This window comes from Magnolia sinica, chromosome 1, assembly GCF_029962835.1.
Source record: "Magnolia sinica isolate HGM2019 chromosome 1, MsV1, whole genome shotgun sequence".
Lineage (NCBI taxonomy): Eukaryota > Viridiplantae > Streptophyta > Magnoliopsida > Magnoliales > Magnoliaceae > Magnolia > Magnolia sinica.
In genome coordinates, this window is record NC_080573.1 from 131,341,407 (window position 1) to 131,367,967 (window position 26,561).

Genomic DNA, 26,561 nt, shown 5'->3' on the forward strand with positions numbered 1-26,561 from the left:
AAATCGGATGAGCCACTGTAAAAAATACCACCATTAATCCAATCAAACAGTCATAACAGTGATTTCAATCAAACCGTTAAAGAAAAACTACATCCACCAAACAGTTATGATTCATACATATAAATCAGATCCCACATTGTGGACGGTGTAGATTAGCAAGAAAGGCATCCGACTGTATGGTGTTCATGTGAGCACGATAAAAAGTGGTCAGGCGCGACTGACCACAAGAGACTCGCTACCTATAAGTACCGTATTCTTCCTCGAACTTTTCTTCAGCCAGACGAACTCGGAGCGAATTTCTGGTATGGCTAGGTTCGTCGCAGGAGTTTATTTCATCTCCCTTCTGTCGATTTTCCTCGTCGAATGTGGTAAACTCGATGATGATATGCTCAAATTGCCATCTGACGGTGAAGATGACTCCTCGGGGACGAAATGGGCGGTTCTGATTGCTGGATCTTCTGGTTATGGAAATTACAGACATCAGGTGCTTTTTTTTTTTTTTTTGAATTACGTATACATTATTCTTTTATTTATGATTCCTGTTCAGAGATTATGTTTTGTGTTCGAAATTCGAATGCAAGGTTTGGTTTTTCTTAGAGATTAGTTTTTCATTTGTATTTTTAATTTCATTTTCTGTGTTTTTTTTTTTTTTTTTTTTTGAATTACGTATACATTATTCTTTTATTTATGATTCCTGTTCAGAGATTATGTTTTGTGTTCGAAATTCAAATGCAAGGTTTGGTTTTTCTTAGAGATTAGTTTTTCATTTGTATTTTTAATTTCATTTTCTGTGGTTTTTTTTTTTTTTTTTAAATTTTAATTCTTAGTTGTGGTTTTGATTTTGTTATTATTGCGATGAGGTTTGATGATTTCATGCGTAAATTCTGCTGGTAATCATGATTAGAATTTACTTTATGGCATGTTTGGGTGTACAATCAGCTTAGATTGCGATTATTTAGCTTCAATTAAGAGCCAGTGAACGACCACATAGAAATATTAGTTGTCTCCTGAAATTCTTGCATTCGGCTTTTGTTTCGAGCTGAACTTAAATTGAAAGTATTCTCATTTTGGGGTTGTTTGTTCACTTTTTAGACGAATGGGACAAACTCAACATTGGAAATTGTGTTTGTTGTGATTTAACTGTTGCAGTGCTAGCCAATTGTACATGTAAACGCGGGCATAAGTAAGGAAGTTGAAATTTGCTCTTCATTTTAACATTCTGATTTGTTTAACCATCTCACGTTGTGAAAATCATTTATGGTTGTGGTCCACCATCATGTCCTAGTGGCGGTAGGAATGTGGGGACTGTGATTATGAGAGGAAGGGTTCGATGCCATTGTAACTATATGAAGTAGTTATTTGATTCTGATGGCAAAGTTGGAAGCTATTCGTGAAAGAGGACTTTTTTTTTTTTTTTGATAAATCATGTCTTGATTTATTTAGTTCCGCTTTAGTATCTCGCTTATTCAATATGGTCTTTTAAGCAAGAGGTTGAGAGTTGAGACTCTTCAGCATTTTTTGTTGCTGGACTTGAGAGGGTACTGGAGGAACAGTTCAAATCAACATGTTGTGTGGTATTGCTTAGGATATAAATCTTATTGTTAGGCCCAGTTCCGCCATTCATGGAAACAAGGTATTCAATAACAGTAATGGTGGCTGTAATGGCCACCGTCATTACCATTACAATACGGGCTACAACGACCTTTACGGTCATTTTCTTTTTAAATAATTGTAATGGGCCTGTAAGACTGTAATAGATGCTCCGTTATAGGCCATTTTTTTTTTTCTGTAACAGCCTTTACGACCCCATAATGCATAATGGTACCCACCATTGCCATAATGGCTGTTACCATGCATGGAAGGGCTCATTGGGTCTTCCTCATAGCTAATCTTCCTATATGAATTCCCCTAGTCTAGGACCACCCGTCATGATTGTTGAATTTCATTTCACTGCCTAGCAAGTTTTTTCCATATATAGATTGGCATTATGGAGGTTCATGTGTCTCTTTGGTCCTAGTTGCGGCCTTCCTGTATAGGCAGCTGTGAGCAACATGATTTCTTTGATGACAAACTTTTATTAAAATAAGAACAAAATACATTAAGGTTGTTGAGTATGGCTCTAGATACACATTCTGGCCTAGGGGCAGCATCCATAGGTAGCATCGGAAAGGCATTGGCCTCTGTTGGGATTGTCTAAAAGAGATTGATGAAGAAGTTCTGCCTTAATATTGCTCACAAGGAACACGCGCATCCATGGAGTGATGAAATTGCCGCAGTGCACGTAGTGGTGCTCTTAGAATCACTTTCTATTATAAGCAGACCTTCAAGTTACTAAACAAAGAGATCGACCCTCACTTTGATCAACACCAACAATTGCAAATCTGGAGCTGCTTGTCCACCAGACTGGAGAACACTAAGCAAATGTAACCTTTGTCATCTCTTTCAACACGGCCAACATTGGTATTTCCAGAATTCCCTTCGGAACAACCATCCATATTCTCCTTCTGCACAGAGGCGGTGGCTGCCAGGTGCTGATCTTTTCTTCTAACTATTTTTTTTTTTTTGAAAGATGATTATATTGAAAAGAAAAGAGAACTGAAACAACAGGGAAAACAAAAACAGAAAATCGGAACTGAAAGATCCACTGAGATAGCAGATCAGATCAGCTCAGACCCCAAGAAACAACAGATCAACATTCTTCAGCGCTTCAACCTGCGTGGCCCATTTTATCAGGGCCTTCTTAACCTTAGAGGACACATACTGTGCGGGATGAAGGGTATCCAGGAAACATCTGTCGTTATGTTCTTCCCAAACAAACCACCAGATCGCAAGAACCGCCATCCTCCAGATCTTTGTTCTCTCTTTGCCCATATGCACACCATGCTACGCTTGCAGAAAAAGATCTGCCCTCTCAGGGAAGCAGCAACTGATGTTGAAACAACAAAGGAAATCAGCCCATATGGAAGAAATAAAGGAGCAATTCACCAGCAGATGATCAACTGTTTCCTCTTGTCGCATACAACACAAGCAAATGTTTGGGATGATCATCCCTTTTTTTTTGTAGATTGTTGATAGTCAAGATCTTTCTTTTCCCAGCCAGCCAACCAAAAGCCGTGATTCTGGGGGGAACAGTGTATTTCCAAAGAAAGGCCTCCCCACTGGACTGATTGTGGAGCCTGCTGGAAGAAATGTAGCTGTCGAAGGAGGACACCGAGAAGCAGCCCGTCTTGCAAAGCCTCCAAATCAGACTGTCGGGAACCGATTTGTGAGGAGAAAAAACAAATGCACTCCAGCAACTCAGCGAATTCCGATACTTCCCAATCTTGTAAATTTCGCCTGCAAACGATGCTCCACACAATGTTGCTGCCAGATATCTCGTAACAATCCCCCACGGATACAGATTTGGCTGGAGCAAGGGCGAAGATATGCGGAAATCTATCTTTTAGAAGGCTGTCTCCCACCCAGTTATCTTACCAAAACTGAATATTGGCCCCATTACCAAGCTCGAAAGTGATACCGCTGAGCACCTTCCTTTTTGTTTTTAGAATATCCTTCCAGATGGCTGACGCCCTATAAGTGGATGACTCTTTAGTCCACCAGCCCCTGCTCGCTTTCCCGTATTTTTGCTTGATAACAGAATTCCAAAAACTACCGTTTTCAGCCCCCAATCTCCAGATCCATTTACCTAGCAGGGCCTCATTCATAGCCTTTAGATCCCCGATTCCAGCCCCTCCATCTGCCGTACGCCTGCACACATCCTTCCATCTCATCAGGTGAAATTTCTTCCTGATATCATTCCCGTTCCAAAGTAAGTCGCGCCTACACTTTTCAAGCGACACCAACACAGCATTGGGACATTTGAGCAGCGACATAAAATAAATAGGAAGATTGGAGAGGGAGGCTTTAATTAGGGTGAGACGACCGCCTAATGATAAGTATCGACTCTTCCATCTAGCAAGAAGCTTCTCGAACTTGGAAATGACTTTCTCCCATATTCTTATGGGCGGCCTGCCGATGCAAAGAGGAAGCCCGGCGAAAGAACAGGGAAACGAATCCGCAGAGCACCCAAGGATACCCGCCAGGGCCACAAGCTCATCGCTGTCTAGATTGGTGCCATACATATTGGGCTTTGCTAGATTGACCTTTAGCCCTGAAACAACGGATAGCGGTGCGCAAATTTTCTAACTTTTCGACATTGGCTTTTGAAAAAAGCAAGGAGTCGTCTGCATATTGGATTAACGATATCGGGGTCCTCAACCCTTTGATATTGATCCCACTTAAGACACCTTTCGCCTGACCTTTGTGCAGCATTCTGGAAAGGGCTTCCATGACTATAAGAAACAAGAAAGGGGAAAGAGGATCGCCTTGCCTGAGGCCCCTCGAACTCTTAAAAAAACCTTTAGGAGAGCCATTGAAAAGGATGGAGAAGAAGGCAGAACCGATGCATTCCTTTATCCAGCCTCGCCACTTCGGCCCAAAACCCATCCGCTTCAGAAGATAGAGCAAAAAATCCCAATCCACGTGGTCATAAGCCTTTTCGATGTCTAGCTTACAGATAACTGACTTCTTCCCGGAGGATGAGGCAGAATCCAAACACTCGTTCGCGACGAGAGCTGCGTCCACTATCTGTCTACCGACAATAAAAGCACACTGATTTCCAGAGACGATCCTCCCAATCACTCGACTTAAGCGGGAAGTAAGGACTTTGGCTAGGATTTTATAGGGGCTTCCCAACAGGTTGATCGGCTTGAATTCCTTCAAGGAGGCAGCTCTCAGAACTTTTGGGATGCGGGCAATAAACGAGGCATCGAAAGTCTTGGAGATCTTGCCTTTTCCATGGAACTCAGCTAGAAATTCCAGCACATCGCCTTGAACCACCTCTTAGAACTGTTGAAAGAAGAGGATGGGGAAGCCATTTGGCCCAGGGGCCTTTTCCCCAGCCATACTGTCAAGGGCCTGCTTGACTTCTTCAGCTAAGAAGGGGGCTTCGAGCAGCTCTGCCTTAGCTATCGATACACCTTCAAAATGAAGCTCGTCGAGATTCGGTCTATGCCAATTTTCACTAGCTAGAAGGCTGGAAAAATATCTCACTGTTTCATCAGCGGTCCTGTCTCTGTCGTCTATCCGGGCACTGTTCACCATGAGGGAGTTGATTTTGTTATTGGAAGCATGCATATTAGCCATGCTGTGGAAGAATCTGGTGTTGCGATCGCCTTCTTTCAACCAACTTATACGAGCTTTTTGTTTCTAGGAGATCTCCTTTTCCAGGGCCCTGTCTGCTAGCACCTGAATTAACTGAATTCTACGAGCCATGATGGCGGGAGTCATCGAAACCCCTTCTGCATGAGTATCAATTTGGCGTAGCTCTGTTAGGTGGGCTTCCATTGCCATCTCCTTGTCTTGATATTCTTTTTTTTTTTTTCGCCATAACTTCAAGGCTTCCTTCAAGCGTTTCAGCTTGGAGCTAAGCTTGATTCCAGCGTGACCATCAATTGCAAACTCTGCCCACCAATCCGCAATCATATGTTTAAATCCCTTGATCTTCAGCCAGGAGCAGCTGAACCGGAAAGGCTTTGGGCCCCAGTTCTGCTCCTCCACATCCAGCAGAATAGGGCAATGATCCGACGTTACCCGAGGAAGGGCAGATTGGGAAGAGGAGGGGAAGACCTCGAGCCAGGAAGGAGAAATCAGGAATCTATCGAGCCTGGATAAGATCGGAACAACGCGCCCATTGGACCACGTAAATCTGAAACCTATCAGAGGGAGGTCCACCAGCTCTTGATCGTCAATCCATCGGGAGAAGGAAGCCATCGCTAGAGTAACCGTGTTCCCATGGGACTTTTCCTCTATGAATTTGTTGATATTGAAATCTCCCATAATGCAACAGGGGCCGTCGAAAGAGTTAATGGAAGCAGAGACTTCTTCCCAGAATTGAGGCCTACACGAGTCTTGGTTAGGGCCGTACACTGAACAGAAAAGGCAGGTAAGACCCGTCGAGATATGCTGCAACTTAGCCGTCACCGAAAACGAGCCAGTCCAGCTGGCTTGGACCGACCAGAGGAATGATCGCCAGGCAAGGATAATTCCACCCGCGCTACCCAAAGCATCTAGCCCCACCCACTTGACATCCCTGGCCTTCCAGAGAGTACCCATCAATCTAACATCGCAGCCACTGATATTTATTTCTTGAAAGCAGACGATATCAGGGCGATACCTATTGTAGGTGTCTTTAATCAGGCTCTGTTTCTGTTTGGACCCAACTCCTCTAACGTTCCAGGAGATTAGCTTCATAGGACAACCACACTTCCCCGAACTTTGTGGCCCTTCGAACTGATTGAGGGATCGGCAGAGTCTCCTAGGCCATCAGCTTCCCGACAAAGTTCTTTGCTGCTGAGCGATCTGGCTTGTCGGTTTCTGCCTCTAGGCAATTTAGAGACTGAAAGGGGCTTGACGCAAGTCTCCACGCACTCGAATAGGGCTAAGAAATCTTCGGGACAGTCCCAAATGAGAGCCCTAAGGATTTGCCCACATGCCCCATGGCATTTCTGATCCATTTTTTCTTATGAATGGTGTCCAACAGGGTAGCTTTGTGCGAATCGTCAGCGATCTGCTTCGAAGAGGCTTCCTCAGGGTTGGGGGTGGCAGCTATACACATCTGGAGAGGTTCCACTTCGATCACTTCGAGATCTGGTTGATCTTGGAACAGAGTCAGAAGACATTGCTTAGACCATTCAGCTGAAGAAGGTCGTGTGGAGGAGGGCGCATCGGTTAGAGAGGGAGGATTGTCTGACCGATAGGAGCCTTGATTGAAGTCGGCACTGTAAGGAGGTTCCAGCAGCGGACGGGTTGCAATCGGGCTTGATGAGAGGTTGTTCGCAATCCCGACCCGAGGTTCCGGCACCCAACCATGTTGCAGGTGTCCCGACAAAGCAGGATGACGGATCATGCCTGTGGGAGATGAAGGAAAAGAAGAGGGATCAAAATCGTCAGAATTCACAAGGACTAACCTACCATCCGAGGGCGGTAAGGCCTCCAGCGATAAAGAGATATCGCAAGGATCTGGACCCGCTAAAACCCGAGACCCGAGCTCCAGAGACTCCCGAATGGATTGGGAAGTTAAATGAACCTGGGGCCTGAGCCCGGGAAAATCGGGTAAACAAGAATCAGGTCTGGATAGGGGACGCTGTAAATCTAAGGCGCCACGCGTCCCAGGCACAGGGCGGAAAAGGGCTAAACTAATGCTGGGAGAATCGAGGTGAGGGTTACCACGTGGCACCATCCCAACTGGATGGGTGTCACGTGGCTCCCCGACCCAATCGGGGGCCTGATAAGAGATCGAAACTGCGCCACACGTTTGGCATGGATGAATACAACAGGCTGGGTGATAAATGCTGTCAGGCCGCCCGACTGACTCTCTGACGGATTGCGACTCTTGGCCGCCACGTGTTGGCTTTCGAGGCTACATGATCAACGTGTGCCATGCGTGTTGGTGAACCTTCCACTGCAGGCAACAGACACGAGGGAAGCGTGTCAGGTTGGCTGATACAGGTAGACTTCCGATGGCAACGTGTTGACATCTCGTTGAGTTGATCACCACACGTCTCGCCACGGTCGAAAGAAGGACGGGAAATCGACCCGATCGAGCCACGCGTCTGGATCGGATGCTGCACGTTTGGCGTATGGGCGGCGTGTAAAGGAAAAAGAATTGGTGCTCCTCTATAGGACCGAAAGCGAACTCCGTCATCTTCCTCAGCTGCTGCCTCAGCCGGAGTGGAGTATGGATGCTACTCCTTGATGCGCCAATAATCGCTCCATCCAGGCATAGGGGAGTTGTTCTCTTCCTTTTACAGGGGCAATGCGATCTGGCGACCTTCCACAAAGACCTGAAGGTGCAGAGGAAGGGGATCGCCCGTCTTCCTGCGGATGAGCATTCTAGCCACCCCCATCTCCTCCCCTAGCTTAGTCTTGCTGTCTAATTCCACCAGGACTCCTAGCAGCTTAGCGGCGGCATCGATGAAGAACGCGTCCAAAGTTTTAGGGTATTCCCCAAATAAGAAACCAGGCTTCCTCCCTCCCGAACATCGAATATCCATCCCAGCTCTGAACACCGACAATCGGACCTTCGCTGTGAATAGATCCTGCCATAATTAGAATATCTGGACTCAGCCCCGGGCACAGTTTAACCCATAAATCGTTGTATCCAATGGGCTTGATTGAGTATTGAGCCGGTCGGATTCGACAACAACTGTCGATCCAGTTACGAACATGCGGAATGGAAGTGCACTCCCTGGTGCGAATCACCACCAAATCCTGCAGCCATTCCTTTGAAAGCTCTATTCACTCTTGGGAAATATGCATGGAGAAAGGTTGCAGGCTGTCCTCCTGGACCGGCTGTTTGCTCCTATCCTCCTCTTTTTCCTTGCCCTTTGGTTGGGCGGAGGTCCTTTTTGAAGAGACTTCGGAATCAAGAAGGATGTCCCTATAGGAGCATCCATTTGGAGGTTTGGGTTTGGGTTTGATATTGATGTCGGCCATTTGGGCTGATTTGTGGGACGGGGGGTGGTCGATCCGATGCTTCTGGCTAGGGCCAAATCTCGCACATTGGACCAGGAGAGGCACCCCACCAAAATGCTCTCCGTGAAGCATTAGGACAGCTCTGGAGAGTTCTTCTTCAGAGCTCATCCGGATGAGAGTGAAGCCCCTGTATTGCCCTGATGCAACATCCCTAGGCATGACAACTTCCATTACCGCTCCCGCACATCCGAAGACTTTGGAGACGTTGATAGGGAGCCATCTGAGGGGGTACCCTTTTACGAACAACGTTGGGTAAGACGACATTTTTCTCTCTTGGATGGATTTCCTTGGGTGACGTCCCTTTCTTCTTCCTATCTCCGTCCATCCCTCCGTTGATACACCATGATTAACACCATCCCCTTCTCCCGATAGGGCTGTATCATGGATCTTGAGACTCCTCTCACTGACACCTGCTTCTACCGCTCCTTTCCCTCTTTGCTGTGATGGTCCACCGTGGTTTCCGTCGTACTCTCGTCTAATATCTGCTCTTTCTTCTCTGCCTTCATTATCTTCCAGATTGTCGGGATCTGGAGGTCTGACTCTTGACGTTATCTTCCTAGGCATGACAACATCCCATTGTTATCTTTCTCTCTCTCCCTTGATCAAGATTTCTAGGTTTTGGGAAGATTATAATACAACAATAAAACTTTTCTTCTAACTATTGTTGCGCGAAGCATGATTCAGGTGTGGGAGCAAGGAAGTGTCTATTCAAAAGTTTTCAAGCATAAATAGGTAGGAAGTGGGAGCAGTAGTGTGAATCTAAAGCGCAATTTGAAGTGACAGGTGGGAAATGGGAGTAGGAGTGCAAGTCTAAAGCGCAATTTGAAGTGGGAGCAGCGCCTAGTTAGAGGGATCATGCAACTAAACTCTCCTCCAACTGAGAAAAGGGAGTGATGATACCATAGAAAATCCTTTAATTTTGTTCTTTCCAAATGCCTCACATGATCGGATGCAAGACCATGCTCCATAACACTTTGCTCTTGTTGGATGGAGCTGTCATCCGTCTTTTCATAGGATGGCAACTGACCTTGGGCCATGACATATTGTGAAAGTATGGAGGAATAAATAGTCATTGGGATAGACATAAATGTTGGAAACTTGCAAAAAAGGGGTACTCATTGTGCTAGTTGGACTTGCCTCTCTCTCTCAACTTAGAGAAGTTGAGAGAGGCAAAATGAGGCCCTCTCTCTCTCTCTCTCTCTCTCTCTCTCATTGTGAGTAAATTGACTTCCATTGATTTTTTTTTTTTTTTTTTACAGTGGTGTTGACGCAGGACAGCCCTAATTATGATGCATGCTCATGGACACAATTAAACAGCGGAAATAAAAGGAATAAATGATCTAAAATTCTAACAGTAATCATCATAACTGAGAAAATCATAAAGGAAACATGCAATGGAGCGGGCCATCACTACAACCACGGGTTATGGAATTCAATTACTACTTGGGTTGGATCCGGCGAGGGATGAGACCTCCCGATCTTGCATGGTCACACCCAATCGATCAATGAAGATCACTAGTCCGAAGAACCAAGAAGGTTCTCGGATTAGGGATTTGAGAATTTGGGGATTTAGGGTTTAGATCGGTTCTCAAGATTTTGATCGAAGAAGGATTAGCCAAAACTGGAAAATAGAAGGAAGAAAATTATTACCTTGAAGAAGTTGGAGGGGCACAAGAAGAAATTAGAAGAAGATCAAGGGAAGAGAAGAAGCACCATTAGAGAGAAGAGAGGAAGGAGGCAACCAAAGGGTTTGCTTTTCATTAATCAATAGTTGAAATTCGTGTTTAGGGCTTTACCCCACTTAAATAAGCAAATAAAGACATAAAATTACTAAAATACCCCTAGGATAAGCAAATAAAGATATAAGATTACTAAAAGACCCCTAACTAAGTTAAAAACGCGCAAATAACATAAGTATGGGAAAGTTTGGGCGCTCGGTCTTATTTCTCCAATCTTCCTTCACATGTGTCTTCCCTAAGTGGGGTCTTCTATATGTCCAATCACATGTGAAAGGTCTTCAGCTCCTCAATATTCGCCTATCCACAAGGACGGCACTTGTGGTTGGCGCTTTCTTCGTTGGTACACCTTGAATGCACCTGTGTCCGCATCAATTCCCCTCGGGTGAGAAAAACTCAACTCCGACGAGTTGAAACTTTTGTAGCGCTCGAGTAGATCTAGATCAATACCTTGCAATGCGTCGCCCGACAGCCACGTAGATTCAGACGATGGTTTGTTTTTCCACCTGACAAGATACCTTTGGAAACACCCATCTCTCGTGGATACTATCTCGTCATCCAAGATTTCCTCAATTGCTTCTTTATGGGTAATGGGTGGAGGAGGTGGTGGAAGGGGTTGGGTAGCAAACTCAGAAAAAGCCCATGAAAGGGACGATGTATCAACAATGGAAGTATGGGCACGGACTAGATCTTCCACATTAAAAGTTGGATTAATGCTCATTTCAGGTGGAAGGTCAACCCGATACGCGTTGGACCCAACCTTTTGTAATATCTTGAATGGTCCAGCACTACGCGCTTGTAATTTCTTTGCAGATCCTTGAGAGAATCGCTCTGGCCTTATTCGCACCATTACAGTCTCCTTCTTGAAATTCTTGCACTTTACGATGAGAATCAGCTGAAACTTTATAATCATTATTGCTCTTATTTAACCGCTGTCTAATATGTGTATGCAAATCATGAATATGGCGTGCGAATGCATCGGCTGACTCAAAAGACCTTTGGGTAACAGACATAGGTAAGAGATCTATGGGCATTCTAGGTTTATAACCACTTACAATTTCAAAAGGACTCAACCCTGTAGATCTATTAACTGACCCATTATAAGCAAGTTCAGCAGTGGGTAAAATTAGGTCCCAAGTCTTAATATGTTCACCCACTAGACAACGTAGAAGATTTCCAAGGCTACGGTTTACCACTTCAGTTTGACCATCTGTTTGTGGATGGTAAGCAGTAGAAAATTGCAAACGAGTTCCCATAATGTGCCACAGTGTCTTCCAAAAATAGCTAGTAAATCGAACATCACGATCAGACACTATGGTTTTAGGTAACCCATGGAGACGCACCACACCATCAAAAAAGAGACGAGCAACATGAGACGCATCTGACGTCTTCGAACATGGGAGGAAATGAGCCATTTTAGAAAAACGGTCCACAACGACAAAAATGGAATCGTGCTTTTTAATAGTCTTGGGAAGCCCGAGCACGAAGTCCATACTAATGTCCTGCCACGGAGCATGTGGCACTGGCAATGGCGTGTACAGCCCAGTATTTTGCTTTCTTTGCTTTGCCAGCTGACATGTTCGACATTGCCCTAAAACTTTGGCTACGTCTCGCTTGAGACTTGGCCAATAGAAACGATCTTCCACGAGGGCAATGGTCTTATCACGACCAAAATGGCTAGCTATCCCTCCTGAATGAAGCTCCCAGATGAGGAATTCACGAAGGGACATACGGGGAATACAAAGTCTGTCTCCCTTGAAAAGAAAGCCATCTTTAAGAACATATTCACCCATAATATGCTGGTCACTAGAGAGCGACGCGTAGGTACCCCCAAAATCAGGACATATGGGGTATTCATCTTTCAGTTGCTCAAATCCGACTACCTCTACACTCAAGGAGTTGAGCAACGCCACTCTCCTACTAAGGGCATCCGCTGGTTTGTTTTCAACCCCGGCCTTATGTTTCAAAACAAACGAATATTCCTGAAGAAACGCTACCCACTTGGCATGCCTTGGGTTGAGTTTCTTCTGAGAATGCAAATATCTCAAAGCTTCATGGTCAGAAAACAAAATGAATTCTTGCGGTAGGAGGTAGTGTCGCTAATGTTTCAAGGATTGCACTACCGCATAAAATTCTTTGTCGTAAGTGGAGTATTTTTGTTTTGCCTCATTCAGTTTCTCACTGAAATAGGCCACTGGGTGTCCTTCTTGACTCAACACTCCACCTATACCGACACCAGACGCATCGCACGCTACTACAAAGACTTTAGAAAAGTCAGGTAGGCGCATGACAGGAGCTTCCACCATCTTGCCCTTAATTTCTTTAAAAGCCTTGACAGCGGCTTTAGATCACACGAACTCTCCCTTTTTCATGCACTCAGTAATGGGAGCCATGATCGTGCTAAAACCCCTAATGAACCGACGATAAAAAGTTACTAGGCCGTGAAAACTTCGCACCTCATGAATGTTCCTTGGTTCTGGCCACTCAACTATGGTCCTGACTTTTTCAGGGTCTGCGCGCATCCCTTCAGATGACACTATAAATCCTAAGAACACAACTTGGCTGGACATGAATGCACATTTCTTAAGATTAGCGTACAACTTTTCCTTCCTAAGGACACTACAGACCTTCTTTAAATGTTCAAGGTGTGATTCCTTAGTGGTACTATAAATAAGAATATCGTCAAAGTACACCACTAGGAATTTTTCCATGAACGGCCTCAAAGTTTGTGTCATCACCCGCGTGAAAGTACTGGGTGCGTTAGTCAAGCCGAAGGGCATGACCAACCACTCATACAACCCATCTTTCGTCTTAAACACCGTCTTCCACTCATCTCCTGGGCGTATACGGATTTGGTGATATCCACTCTTGAGGTCTATCTTCGAGAATATAGTGGACCTGGCCAACATGTCAAGCATATCATCAAGTCTAGGTATAGGGAACCTATACTTGACAGTAATTTTGTTTATGGCATGACTGTCCACACACATGCGCCACGTGCCGTCTTTCTTTGGCGTCAACAATGCAGGCATGGCACACGGGCTCATACTCTCTTGGATGAAACCCTTTTGCAGAAGCTCATCAACTTGCCTTTTCAACTCTGCATGCGCTGCAGGGTTCATCCTGTAGTGAGGAAGGTTCGGTAGAGTAGACCTTGGGACAAGATCAATGGCATGCTGTATGTCCCTCATAGGTGGCAACTCATTCGGTAAGTCTTCAGGAAATACATCACTGTATTCCTTCAGAACTGAGGTCACCTCACAAGGCAACTCTGATGGAACCTCAGGTGTAATTTCTCTAGCCACAAGGGCATACACCATAGAATCCTCCTTAGCCTCTTTTTCAAACTCTCTTGCGCTGATTATATGTAAAGACTTAGGTTTGGATTTTCCCATTTCTCTAGGCTCACTTGCCCTCTCATCCTTCTTCTTCCCTAGTGTATTCTCAGGTGGCATGGGATTAAGTTTGATCTTTTTACCATTATACATAAAAGTACACGCATTCGAACGGCCAAAGATCGTGACATCATTATCAAATAGCCACGGTCTACCTAGGATAACATGTCCCACATCCATAGGTAAAACATCACACCACAGGGACTCTTTGTATGACCCAAACTCGATGGGGACTAGACATTGCTGGGTGACAGGTAGGGATGTCTTGTCAACCCAAGATACTTTATACGGGTCTGGATGAGGTGTGGATTTCAGTTTTAAGCGATCTAAGGTGCTAGTGGAAATCACATTCTGACAACTTCCACTGTCCACTATCACCTTACAATTCTTTTCACCACACTTGGCAATAGTGTAGAAGATAGTGCTTCGACGCCAGTCAGCACTACTTCTAGACTGAGCTAACACACGCCTGACTACTGCAAGTCCTCCTTCAGGGTGATACTCTTCAACTTCATAATCACCCTGGTCATCTCCACCCTCGTGGGACTCACCTATAGCTAAGGCTCTCCCACGGCTCTTCGTAGGACACTGATTAGACATGTGGCCAAGGTTGCCACACTCATAGCACCTCACTTGGCTCATGTTACTAGGACCGGCACCAAGAACCCCTTTGCCCTTGTCCTCCCTAGGCCTAGGCAGAATGGTCGCCTGTGCTCTAGGTTGACTACCAATATTAGGTCTAATTCCTTGGGAACTAGATCTAGCACTGGAGTCTCGGGACTCAAAACGACGAACGACAGGAGCCTTCAGATATTGCTCTAACTCCTGCACGACTTGATATGCTTCATCTAAGTCCGTTAAGGGCCGAGTAATAAGCTCGCGCTGAAGATCCGCACAAAGGCCCGTCTTGAAACGCGAGAGCGTTACTAGAGGGTCTTCTCGGATATCACATCGCATCACATACTCTTCAAATTTAGCGATGCAGTCAGCGGCAGGCATTGACCCTTGGCGTAAGGATTGCCATTGGTCAAGGAGCTTCTGACGGTATGAGAGAGGAAGGTACTTCTCCTTCAACTTCTCTTTCATCTCATACCAATGTGTGATAAGGGCTCTACCAACTCTCTTTATCCTACGCTCGGTGTTAGTCCAGAAGAGCTTGGCTTGACCCACAAGCTTCATCTTAGCAAACCGCATTTGACGGTTTTCTGACATGCCATACCACTCAAAGTAGTGGTCCATGTCAGCAACCCAGTCAAGGAACGCCTTGGGATCCAAGCGTCCATCAAAACTCGGGGCCTCAACTCTCACACTCTTCATCGCACGCTCATCTGGATCATAATGGTCTTGATGACTATATGTGGCTCGTGCCTCTCGCACCACACCACAACCGTTACCACGATCTCTATCCTCACTACCACCACGTGTGGCAGCGCGTTCTTCAATGATTCCTTCCACTTGGGAGTGCGCATCTTCCCCTACAGTGGGGTTTTCCTTTTGGGACGCCTCTAGTTGCTCCACTTTAGTCATGGTAGTGGTAATTTGGTTCTCAAGGCGGGCAAACTCACGCCTTTGACCCGCTTCTAGAGCGGTTATCTTTTGTATCAATTGAGCAAGTTGCTCAGATAACTGCTCGTTATTCATGGTAGGTTGAAGTCCGAAACCTCTACCTCTTCTCGTGGGCATACAATGAAGACTTGAACCAAACTCTACCTAACTAGACTACTAGGTGTTATGACTTTCAAGATGAATGCGATGAATGCAAAACTACTATGAACTGACACAATTAAGTTGAAACAGGAAACAACTCAAATCTGGAAATTTTCCAGATTAGGAACTTTCTAAACCTGGAACTTTCCTAAGTTAAACCTAAAAATCAAAACCCTAATTTGATAACTCGATCTAGACAAAAACCATGCAAGCCTAGGCTTTGATACCAAATTTGACGCAGGACAGCCCTAATTATGATGCATGCTCATGGACACAATTAAACAGCGGAAATAAAAGGAATAAATGATCTAAAATTCTAACAGTAATCATCATAACTGAGAAAATCATAAAGGAAACATGCAATGGAGCGGGCCATCACTACAACCACGGGTTATGGAATTCAATTACTACTTGGGTTGGATCCGGCGAGGGATGAGACCTCCCGATCTTGCATGGTCACACCCAATCGATCAATGAAGATCACTAGTCCGAAGAACCAAGAAGGTTCTCGGATTAGGGATTTAAGAATTTGGGGATTTAGGGTTTAGATCGGTTCTCAAGATTTTGATCGAAGAAGGATTAGCCAAAACTGGAAAATAGAAGGAAGAAAATTATTATCTTGAAGAAGTTGGAGGTGCACAAGAAGAAATTAGAAGAAGATCAAGGGAAGAGAAGAAGCACCATTAGAGAGAAGAGAGGAAGGAGGCAACCAAAGGGTTTGCTTTTCATTAATCAATAGTTGAAATTCGTGTTTAGGGCTTTACCCCGCTTAAATAAGCAAATAAAGACATAAAATTACTAAAATACCCCTAGGATAAGCAAATAAAGATATAAGATTACTAAAAGACCCCTAACTAAGTTAAAAACGCGCAAATAACATAAGTATGGGAAAGTTTGGGCGCTCGGTCTTATTTCTCCAATCTTTCTTCACATGTGGCTTTCCTAAGTGGGGTCTTCTATATGTCCAATCACATGTGAAAGGTCTTCAGTTCCTCAATATTCACCTATCCACAAGGACGGCACTTGTGGTTGGCGCTTTCTTCGTTGGTACACCTTGAATGCACCTGTGTCCGCATCAGGTGTATAATCACATTCGTTGAAAGATTGAATGTCATGGAGTTATGTAAACCAAGGCCCTCTTTTATATCACACAAACAAGTAGGACAATGGCTTTGAGAAGAGATGGAATGAGGATGTTCATACGATGAGCATAGCTGATGTTAGGATGTTGAGATGGATGATCGGCAAGACAAGCAAGGATAGAATTAGAAAAGAATGCATTTGAGGGAACTTATGAGTAAAACCAATAGGTAATAAGATGAGGTAAAGTAGACTTAGATAGTTCGGCTATGTGCAATGGAGACCAAGAACTGCACTGGTTAGGAGTGAGTTGATTCAAGTTGAAGGCAACTAAAAGGGCAAGGGGAAGGCCCAAAATTATGTGGGAGGAGGTTGTAAGAAAAGACCCGAGGAACTATGGTTTAACTGAGGGTATGGTCTGTGATAGAGTGGAATGGTGGACCAGATTCGTGTAGGTCCCCCAATTAGTTGGGATAAGGCTTAGATGATGCTGATGGTGATGAGGACTTTCAGAAGAGAAGGCACCATGGTCATCGTTTTAAGTTTGATTTGCACCTTTATCCCATACTCAGTCAAGATTCTATGAACGGCTGGTTCGATAATGTTCGACCCTGATGCTTTTAACCGTTCTGATGGGTTTCTGGCTAAAATGTGTCATTTGTGCACTACACTTGGGTTTAGTGTTTTCTTGTGCCTGCATTCACCATCATTGTTGTTGTCATCATCATCATTATCCCAACATATTAGAGTTGGCTACACAAACCCTGCTCCACCTTTACACTATCAAGTTTGTATCCTCAGTTAAACTTTCTTGTGTATGTGTTCATGTAAATAAAAGAAATCCCAAATGGTGGAAAGCGCCATCAAGTAGAAGTTCCATTGTTGCTGGCTCCATGTAATTACAGATCCACAACCTTTTGAATTATCTTTACCCCAAAAAGATAATTCAAAAGCTTTTTACCCCAAAAAGAAGAAGAAGAAAAGTATTTTGAAGTTTTTTTTACAGTCTATCCTTTTCACTTTATTTTAAAGTTTACACACACACACACACACACACACACACACACACACTATTATTATTGCTATCATTGATTTGGTTTATCATCATCTAAGTCTTATCCAACTAATTGGGCCGGCTACACAAATCCTGTTCCGCCATTCCCCTCTATCAAGGGTTGTAACTTCAGTTAGACCACGACCACCAGTTGGACTACTAATAGTTATTATTATTTTGTACATAACTGGTCACTCTTTGTATTGCATTGTTTTTTCTTTTAGTTGCTAAATTTGAAGTTGAGACAGTGATTATGGTTGATATTGTAACGTGATTTTATAATTGAAATAATTGTCAGGCTGATGTGTGCCATGCATATCAAGTCATGAAAAGGGGTGGATTAAAAGATGAAAACATCATTGTCTTCATGTATGATGATATTGCTTACAATGAGGAGAATCCTAGGCCAGGTACCATTATCAACCACCCACATGGCGGGGATGTTTATGCAGGAGTCCCCAAGGTATGGTTTTCTTGTCTAGACTCTTTGATTGTTTCATCACAACTGTTGATTTTCTTTGTTTTTCATCTGATCTGGAATTTTTTCATCACAGGATTATGTTGGGGAGGATGTTACTGTTGGCAACTTTTTTGCTGTTCTTCTTGGAAACAAGACTTCTCTTACTGGGGGTAGTGGGAAGGTTGTGGATAGTGGTCCCAATGACCATATTTTTATATTCTATTCTGATCATGGTGGTCCAGGGGTTCTTGGTTAGTATGTCCAAGTCTGTAATTTTGGAGATTTTAAATTTGTTCAGCTATTTATCAGAAATTTGCATTGTTCCTTTGATGGTTTAGGAACCGTTGACTTGGAACTTGACCAAATGAACTCGACTCAGTCAAATTCTTGCAAAACACATTTTGACTTGTTTTAGTTCTGAAGTTCTCACTTCAGTATTCCTGAGAATTTGGTTGTGAGTTTGGAGTTCTTAAACCTTGGTTTTCTTTTGTTTGGTCTCACTAATAATGATGACATTTTTTTGTGAAAATTTCACTGACAGCTTCAGCACCCATGTGAACCATTGTTAGGTATGCCCACATTTCCTTACCTTTATGCAAATGATCTGGTAGACGTGTTGAAGAAAAAGCATGCATCTGGGTCTTATAAAAGCCTGGTAACCAAATATCGGTGCTATTGTTTGCATTGTGTAGTATAACCATGTCCCAGGAGTGTAATGTTGATTTTGGACCCTGTATTCCTATGATGCTACAGGTATTTTATCTTGAAGCTTGTGAATCTGGGAGCATATTTGAGGGACTTCTTCCTGAAGGTTTAAATATCTATGCGACCACTGCGTCGAATGCCATAGAGAGCAGTTGGGGAACTTATTGTCCTGGAGAGATTCCCAGTCCTCCTCCAGAGTATGAAACCTGTCTGGGGGACTTGTACAGTGTTGCTTGGATGGAAGACAGGTCTGATTTCACTCTCCACTGCTGAAAGTAGTTTATTTTAAACTATGAAAAATGTAGACAGAATACAATTGCTCGTTCATGTACCCATGTCTGTAAACTTGCATAGGTGGATCTAGACAGGCGGATCCACTGGCTGCCTAGGGGTCACCTAGATGCCATTGGACCACCCAATGACCTTGGCAGATAGAATTTATTTATTTATTACTAATTTATACTATATTACAGGGGCAATATGCTTACATTCCTCTACTTTTTGGCGTTTGCCTCAATGGCTGCCATGAAGCCTATGAGGCCATGGTGGTTTAGGAAGCCCAGTTGCCCTTTTCCTAGGCACTGCAACCCAACTGCATGCCTAGGCACCCAGGCATCGCCTGCGACAACTATGATTGGACATGGAACTGGACGTGTGTCAGTGCTGGACATATACTGAATCATAGTTGGCTCTGCATCCATCCCCATGAGCACAATAATTCATGAAATCCATACATGTTAGCACTTCAGTTGACTGTAATTTAAACACAAGTAAACAAATATTTGTAATGAAAAGAGATTTATCTTCATATCTAGGAGCTTGTAGGCGCTTTTGTCTCTTGTATCTGGGATATAGATCTCTATCATGAACCCACAAAACACAAGAAGAATAGTTTGGTTTAGTTTTTCTTGGTATGCCATGTTAAATAAGTGCTTCTGCCATTGCTCCTACAACATGGCAATCTATCCTCGTTTCCTGGCTTTCTGTGACACTTCCAGCACAGGAATATTTTGCTTTTACCATCTGTTGTTCTTGTATATGTTTTCATCCGTTTTAGTTTACAATTTTTGGAATGTTCAAAATTTAAATGTTCCTGCTGTTTCATCGTCTTTGGCATGTAACTCCATATCTTCATCTATAGATTAGTTTTTCTTTGATTTCAAATTAGCCAAACAATTCTTTCGGTTCCCCCCCTTTTTAGATCTTGTCCCACCATTGAACTGTATTGTGGCTGGTGGACATTGTGGGCTGCATGAGTAAGGGACCATTTGGAAGTTCCCTGATTGAGGGTGGACTGGATGTGCTCTGGCCAATTGTAAGTATGAAGATTTTCTGTTTGGATCAGGGAAAGAGGAGAAGCGAGAACCTGCCTATTAAGTTTCCCATTCCCTTCTCTGCACCAAATGCAAGGGGGGTTGGTTCCAGAGTTCAGTGGAAAAGCGGCACGATTGTTTGGATTACCAAACAGGCCCTAAGGTCTACCATTTATTTGCTGGAATCAATTTCATCTGATTAGGTAGTTCATTGAAAAGGAGAAGTTTTACAAATTCTGTTGCTTTACTGTTACATTTTTGCCTTTGGTGTGGTGGGTGACTGCTTCATGTGGTGGACAGTGACGTGCATATTTTGCGGACTGTAACTCTGAAGCAGCAGTATAATCGGGTAAAAGTTCAAACTCCTCTTTCTCTTTGTTTTGGTGCTTGAATTGCTTTCATGAATTTGGAAGTGTTCTTTGGAAAATTTTCACAGGTTAAAACCAGGACAGCAAACCATAACACATACAATTTTGGCTCCCATGTTATGCAATATGGTGATGTTGGGCTTAGCAAGGAGTATGTCTTCTTGTATATTGGAACAAATCCTGCTAATGATAACTTCAGTTACATTGATGAGAACACATTGCCAGCATTTTCGAGGTCTGTTAACCAAAGAGATGCAGATCTTCTTTATTTCTGGAATAAGGTTGGTCAACTTCCTTGTGTGAATTGTGATATCGCTGGTTCCTTTTCCTACATCAGAGCATACAGTGTGTTTGTGTTCCTACATTTTGACGATTCTTAGATTTTCCTATGCTTTAAACTAAAGAATTATGAAGGCTACTTGCAAAATGTATGCCAATGTTGCATGTGACTGCCACATCCCTTCTATTCATGAGATGTGCTCCACCATGTATGTTTGATGGCCCGAAAAGCAGGTCAGTTGTGCCACAAGTCTGCAGAAATAACAGAGTTGGAATGAGCAGTGGGTTGCATTCTACTTACACATGTCTCACATGATGACCATATCAGACTTATTTATATGCCATGAGATGTACACAGTGGGCCCACCCATTGTGACAAATATTGCTAAGATTCTTAAAATAACATAATATTATCACGGAATTTTGGTTAAATGATATTGTTGCGATAATATTGCAAGATTTTCAAAATCTCAGAAAATTTTAATTCTTTGTGATTTTAACGGAAAAGTTATTTAGAAGTTAAAATAACTCAGTTTATACTTCATATTCAAAATTTTAATATTATTTAGTGATTTATAAAATCTAGTTTTTAATATTTTAGTTTTAGTCAGATTTTCCTGATAATATTGCAAGAAACACGTCAAAATCTGAAAGTCTCTAGAGAAATTCCCCGCTTAGAATGTAATTTGTCACTATGGGCCACCAAGCGGCCTGCATCTTGCATTCACCTGCCTTAGCAGGAGTTTTTGGATAGCGCACTTTCATTTTTCTTTAGCATTTACTTTTTCCCCCTCCCTGACACACATGTTATTTGTTTATCCTCTTTTTACCAGTTCCGTAAATCCCCTGAAGGCTCTCCTAGGAAACTCAATGCTCAAAAGGAGTTGCTTGACGCAATGGCTCATCGTCTGCACATAGACAACAGTATCGAGCTCGTTGGGAAGCTTCTTTTTGGATCCAAGAGGGGCCCAGAGGTGCTGAATGCTGTCCGGCCCACTGGGCAACCTTTAGTAGATGATTGGGATTGCCTCAAGACAATGGTAAGTGCCAATGTTCAGCCATTTCATACCACCTTGCGTTATTTCCTTTTATTTTCCAGCTTCTCCTTTATTGTTTGCATGCATATGCCATGCTTTTCGGCTGCTTTTGGGCCATCCCAAATTCGTTCGGCAGGCGTCTCGCTTCTCCCTTCTGAACCATTATCCAAAACAAGTCTCCAACCTGAAACATTCAGGTTCTGATTTTGGAGCAGAAAAGGCAGAAAAATGGAATCCCAACCAATGTGGTTCTGTTTCCTGTGCTGTCTCAAATGCAGAGCAGAATGGATAAGAGCCTGTTCTGTGCAAGACATCCGTTCCACTCTCAGTTTCAGCTCCATACAAGCATGCATTAATCTGTTAGCTTATGTTCTCTGGTGCAGGTACGGACTTTTGAGACGCACTGTGGATCTCTATCACAATATGGCATTAAACACATGCGCTCGATTGCGAACATATGCAATGCAGGCGTTGGAAAGGAGATGATGGCAGAGGTGTCTTCGCAGGCATGCGTCACAATCCCTGCAGGCCCGTACAGTTCACTTCACCGTGGATTCAGTGCTTGACATCCACCGTGGTCCGAAACCTTGATTTGCTTATTTATGCACATGTAGCTGTAAGATCAGCTGCTTATGTAAATAACAGAACGTAAAAACGTGTGATTAATGTATTGCTAATGTGGATTCCACCTTCAGGAGGAAGATCTTATACAGGGCTCAATCCAAGACATGAACAGTTTGGTCTGGTTTTCATATGTACCCACGTCCAATGATCCAAGCTGTTGAGCGTGGACACCCATGCATAAAAAAATCTCACAAGATTGGATGATCCTGGCCACCAAATGCTTGGCCTTTTTTTTGGGGGGTTCAATGTGAACCTTTTCTGTATTTTCTTACTAAACTAGCTATTTGGTGGCCACCATCTTAAGGGTTGGTATTTTTACTCTCAGGGAGACTTTTATGCCTTGGACATACAGAGTGTGGACTGCCTTATCAAAGCTTTTGGATCACTGGATCATGCGCCCTCTTGCAAGAACAAACTCGTATTATCAGTTGCCTATACAATATCAAGGTAAGGGAAAGGGTTTTAAGGCATGGATGTCCTGTGCCACCTGTCCGAGTTGACTCTGCCGGATCAGGTGGGACGCACTCCGGTGGACTCTTCGACTCAACCTGGACTCACTCAGACTCAAACTGATTCAACAAGGCAAGTCCGAACTGGGGTGACTCGGTTGAGTTACTACCAACTCTTCGATTCGCCATGATTTGACTCAGGACGGAATGAGTCAGTCTGAGTCACCATTGTAAAACGGTGGGGTTGGAGTATCACAATCCCTTTTTCTGCCATTGCCCGAGGTGGATGGACCCATAGGCACTCGGCCCATGGTGGGCACAGTGGGCACAATTTCATGGCCCGGTCTTGGATATTGGTAGGCCTAGGGGGTGGAAATAGGTTGGCTTGTGGCCTGAGACAATTAAGCCAGGCTCCATGGGCCTAGCACAGCAGCCCTAGCCCTAGCCTTATAAATAATAATAAAAAAAGGTTGGGACCGGCCCGATCCGATCCCAACTGAAAAAATGAATCAAATCCCTACTTTCCATGTCAATGTTTCTAATCAATTCCTTGATTGGGTGGGCCACACTTGAACAAATAAATAGATGGTTACATAAATGAAAACCAAGATCTGCATGCCAGATGCGTGTGTGGCCTATGGATGATTGGAATTAGATATGACTAGAATAGAATGCATACATACACCATGCTGGGCTGGGGTGAGTTGGACTAAAATAGACTAATAAGCCCAAGTCCAAGTTGAAAATGGAACCGGCCATACATGCCATGCACAAGCCTCGTTCATGAGCCAGCTAATAGGCCCAAAGACAGGCCGGTGGCGGCCCGGCCCATTTCCACCCGTAACATACAGCGTAGAAGTGTAGGAGGGAAATTCCCTGTGTAGGAGATGAGCCTTAAACGTCAGGAATTTCATCACTGTCTGGTGAAGATTATACGATGATGATGATGATTGGGAAAGTGGGCCCCACTTGTTGCAATTTTAGATGCTTCCACTCGGAGTCATGTGAGATGGCTTATTTTCAAAGCGGTGTTGTTGATGCGCTGGCTTCCCAATGAGTGAGAATATGAAGATGATGTTGGGCTGTTGGTAATGGAATCTACGTATTTTATATTATAATCTTTTATTTTCCATGCTTTGGTGTTGCTGCTCTGGCATTCCACTCATTATGTCTTTTCATGATATTATTTTAGAATATACAAAGATGATCCGTCATGATGTGAAATGCCCACACACACGCACGCACGTACACCCGCTTTTCAGTTTGAAAGGAAAGAGCCCATATGAATTCTTCTCCCCTGTGGGCCCTACGTGGCCCCACCTATGATCGGCAACAACATCGGGTACTAGGGGCCATCGTGGATTTCACGTCCCCAAAATCAAAACGTTTATGGGCAAAAGAGTCTGGATCCGGTACAAACGTTTCCATATTAAGCTCAACATATGAATTGACGTGTGGGGCCCACCTTGATCATTTAATGACATCCAATCCATCCATCATGTGTCCCGAAAATCAGGTGGACGACACCATGTAAAATCATGCTTAAAACCTCTAACATCACGTGTTGTGGCCCACCTAAGTTTTTGAATGGCATAATGTTTTGGGTGTCCATTCTTCATGATCAGATGCGTTTTGAGTGTCCATTTCTTCATGCTCTGGATGCATCTCCTGAATGGATTAGATGAAATATAGAAAACACAGTGGGCCCCACCTATAATCTGTATTTTATTTATTTATATATATGGTTGGTGACCTAATCCCAACTGTTCCCTGTGGTGTGGACTACCTGAGTTTTGGGTTGGCCCGACTTGTGTGCTCCAAGGAGAAAACTGGGTGTTGGGTGGCCTAAATGATGAATGGATTAGATGGCTTTAAAACATCACAGCAGTCCACACGTATATTTTTAAGCGAAGGCATAGAACCGTCCATTTTGCAACTTCTGATTGGACATCCATGATCATTTAATTGTCATGTCCAGTTCTGTAGACCCATTCTGCAACGGTCTACAATAATTGTAGGTGGGCCCACATGGGTCCCACGAAGGAAACATCAATGAAACAAGGAGAGAAGAATCGGTAATATTGCCCTTGAATTTGAATCAATTACCTGTGGGAAATGCATGCAGAGATTTCTTGAAGAAAAGCATACCTACTCTCTAGCTTTAGTGTCACTCAATAGGCAAAGGCAGGGAACGCCACTTTATAAAGAGAGAAACTTTAGTACTCTGGCAGAGTGTAATGGATGATACTCAGTCACCTAGAAATTAATTAGAAATTGCATACCTAGCACACAACTCAGTCAAATTAGTCTGTCCAAAATATGGTTGCCAGTATAATGAACCAAAAATTACAGTTATTTGATTATCTGACCATCAGATTGATGGACATTTACTGGACAGTTCAAATAGAAAAAAATCCAACGGTCATATTTTTCAACAAGTATTCACGAATCAAAGGTTAGGATTGTTCAACCAATCTAATTTTGGGACTGTGACTTAGTCACAGCGAGTTCCACAATTTGGTATGTATGACCTGCGCATCAAGTGTCTACTCTGCCAGAGTATCAAATAACTCCCCTAATGAAACTTTTGACTCTTTAGTTTCTTCGGTTGGATGCTTTCATTTAAAGTAACGTCTATTAAGGGTTTCAAATGTCAAAGAGGTGGGCCATAGCTTTCGATTTTTAAATCCTTTTGTTTTGACCGTTGATAAAGGGGCACGATGATCTATCATTTTCCCACTATTCTTATGGAGAATTGTGGCACATGGGAAGGGGGTCAGCTGACCCACACCTTCGTACCTGTGTTTACTAAAGGCCAAGGCCTTTCCTGGCAATGGCATGTTGAGTCGGACTAGTTCATGAGAGATCTTAAAGATGTCTCGTGATTGGTTGTATCTGGTGGGGCCCAGGGGCCTGGACACGTGTCAACAAGGCATTTTCTGAGTATCGATGTGGCACACGTGTTGGACCCCAGATGGCCATCAGAAGGTCCCCTTAGTGCCTGTGGTGGATTGAAAAAATCATGGCGATCCACTCATTGAGTGGGCAATACATGCATTGTGAATGTAGATAATGATTTTGTACATGGGACCCACCTGATAATGGACCTTCTGAGCTAGGAACTTTCAGTCTGGCAACCAACCCATGAATAGTCCATTCTAGCACACATGTAGCCATTTGTGTTAGGAGTCTGGAAAAAAGCATTATTCTCTTCCTGATAGGGATGTAAATGGGTTGGGCTGTTTTAGGCCGTTGGGATTTTGGGTCCCACCTGCCAAGACGGGCTTGAGCTTGACTGTATAGGCCTTTTGGCTAGGCTAAATCATGTGATTGAGGCCCTTCGGGTGCATGATGTTTGGTTTGAGACTACCAAATAAAAGAAATTCAGGTACATTGTTGCATGTGGAGCCGTATACGAATGGAGTTAGCTCGGTTAACTTGCCTGGCTCAGCTTGAGTTGATTTTTTTAGTTTGAAAAAATTTCAAGTTGAGTCCGAGCTAGATCAAAATTGACTTGACTTTGCTCAAAACTCGACTTCAATTTGACTCGGTTCGAATCGGTTAAACTCGGATTGGATTCACTTAGTATAAATATTTTGTATATATTTATATATTTAATAAAATGTATATTAAATTTATTAAAAATTATAAAACTTAAACTCGAACTCACCTTGCAAGCTCAAACTTGAACTTCGCTTGAAAGATCGAGCTCAATCTCCGCTGAAACTTGGCTCGAGCTGGCCCAAGTTGCTAATCGAGCTGAGTCGAGCTACCCAATCA

General features: G+C 43.6%; 1 protein-coding gene across 1 annotated transcript; it reads left to right on the top strand.

Annotated features, from left to right (window-relative positions):
• The first annotated feature begins 254 nt into the window (after positions 1-254).
• On the top strand, positions 255-22,437 carry LOC131217466 (vacuolar-processing enzyme-like). Its single transcript, XM_058212407.1, has 9 exons — positions 255-484; positions 17,845-18,009; positions 18,101-18,257; positions 18,576-18,661; positions 18,760-18,959; positions 20,325-20,373; positions 20,461-20,673; positions 21,505-21,711; positions 22,092-22,437. The coding sequence occupies exons 1-9, from the start codon at positions 305-307 to the stop codon at positions 22,272-22,274; spliced, it is 1,440 nt and encodes a 479-aa protein (XP_058068390.1). The 5' UTR covers positions 255-304; the 3' UTR covers positions 22,275-22,437.
• The last annotated feature ends 4,124 nt before the right edge of the window (positions 22,438-26,561 follow it).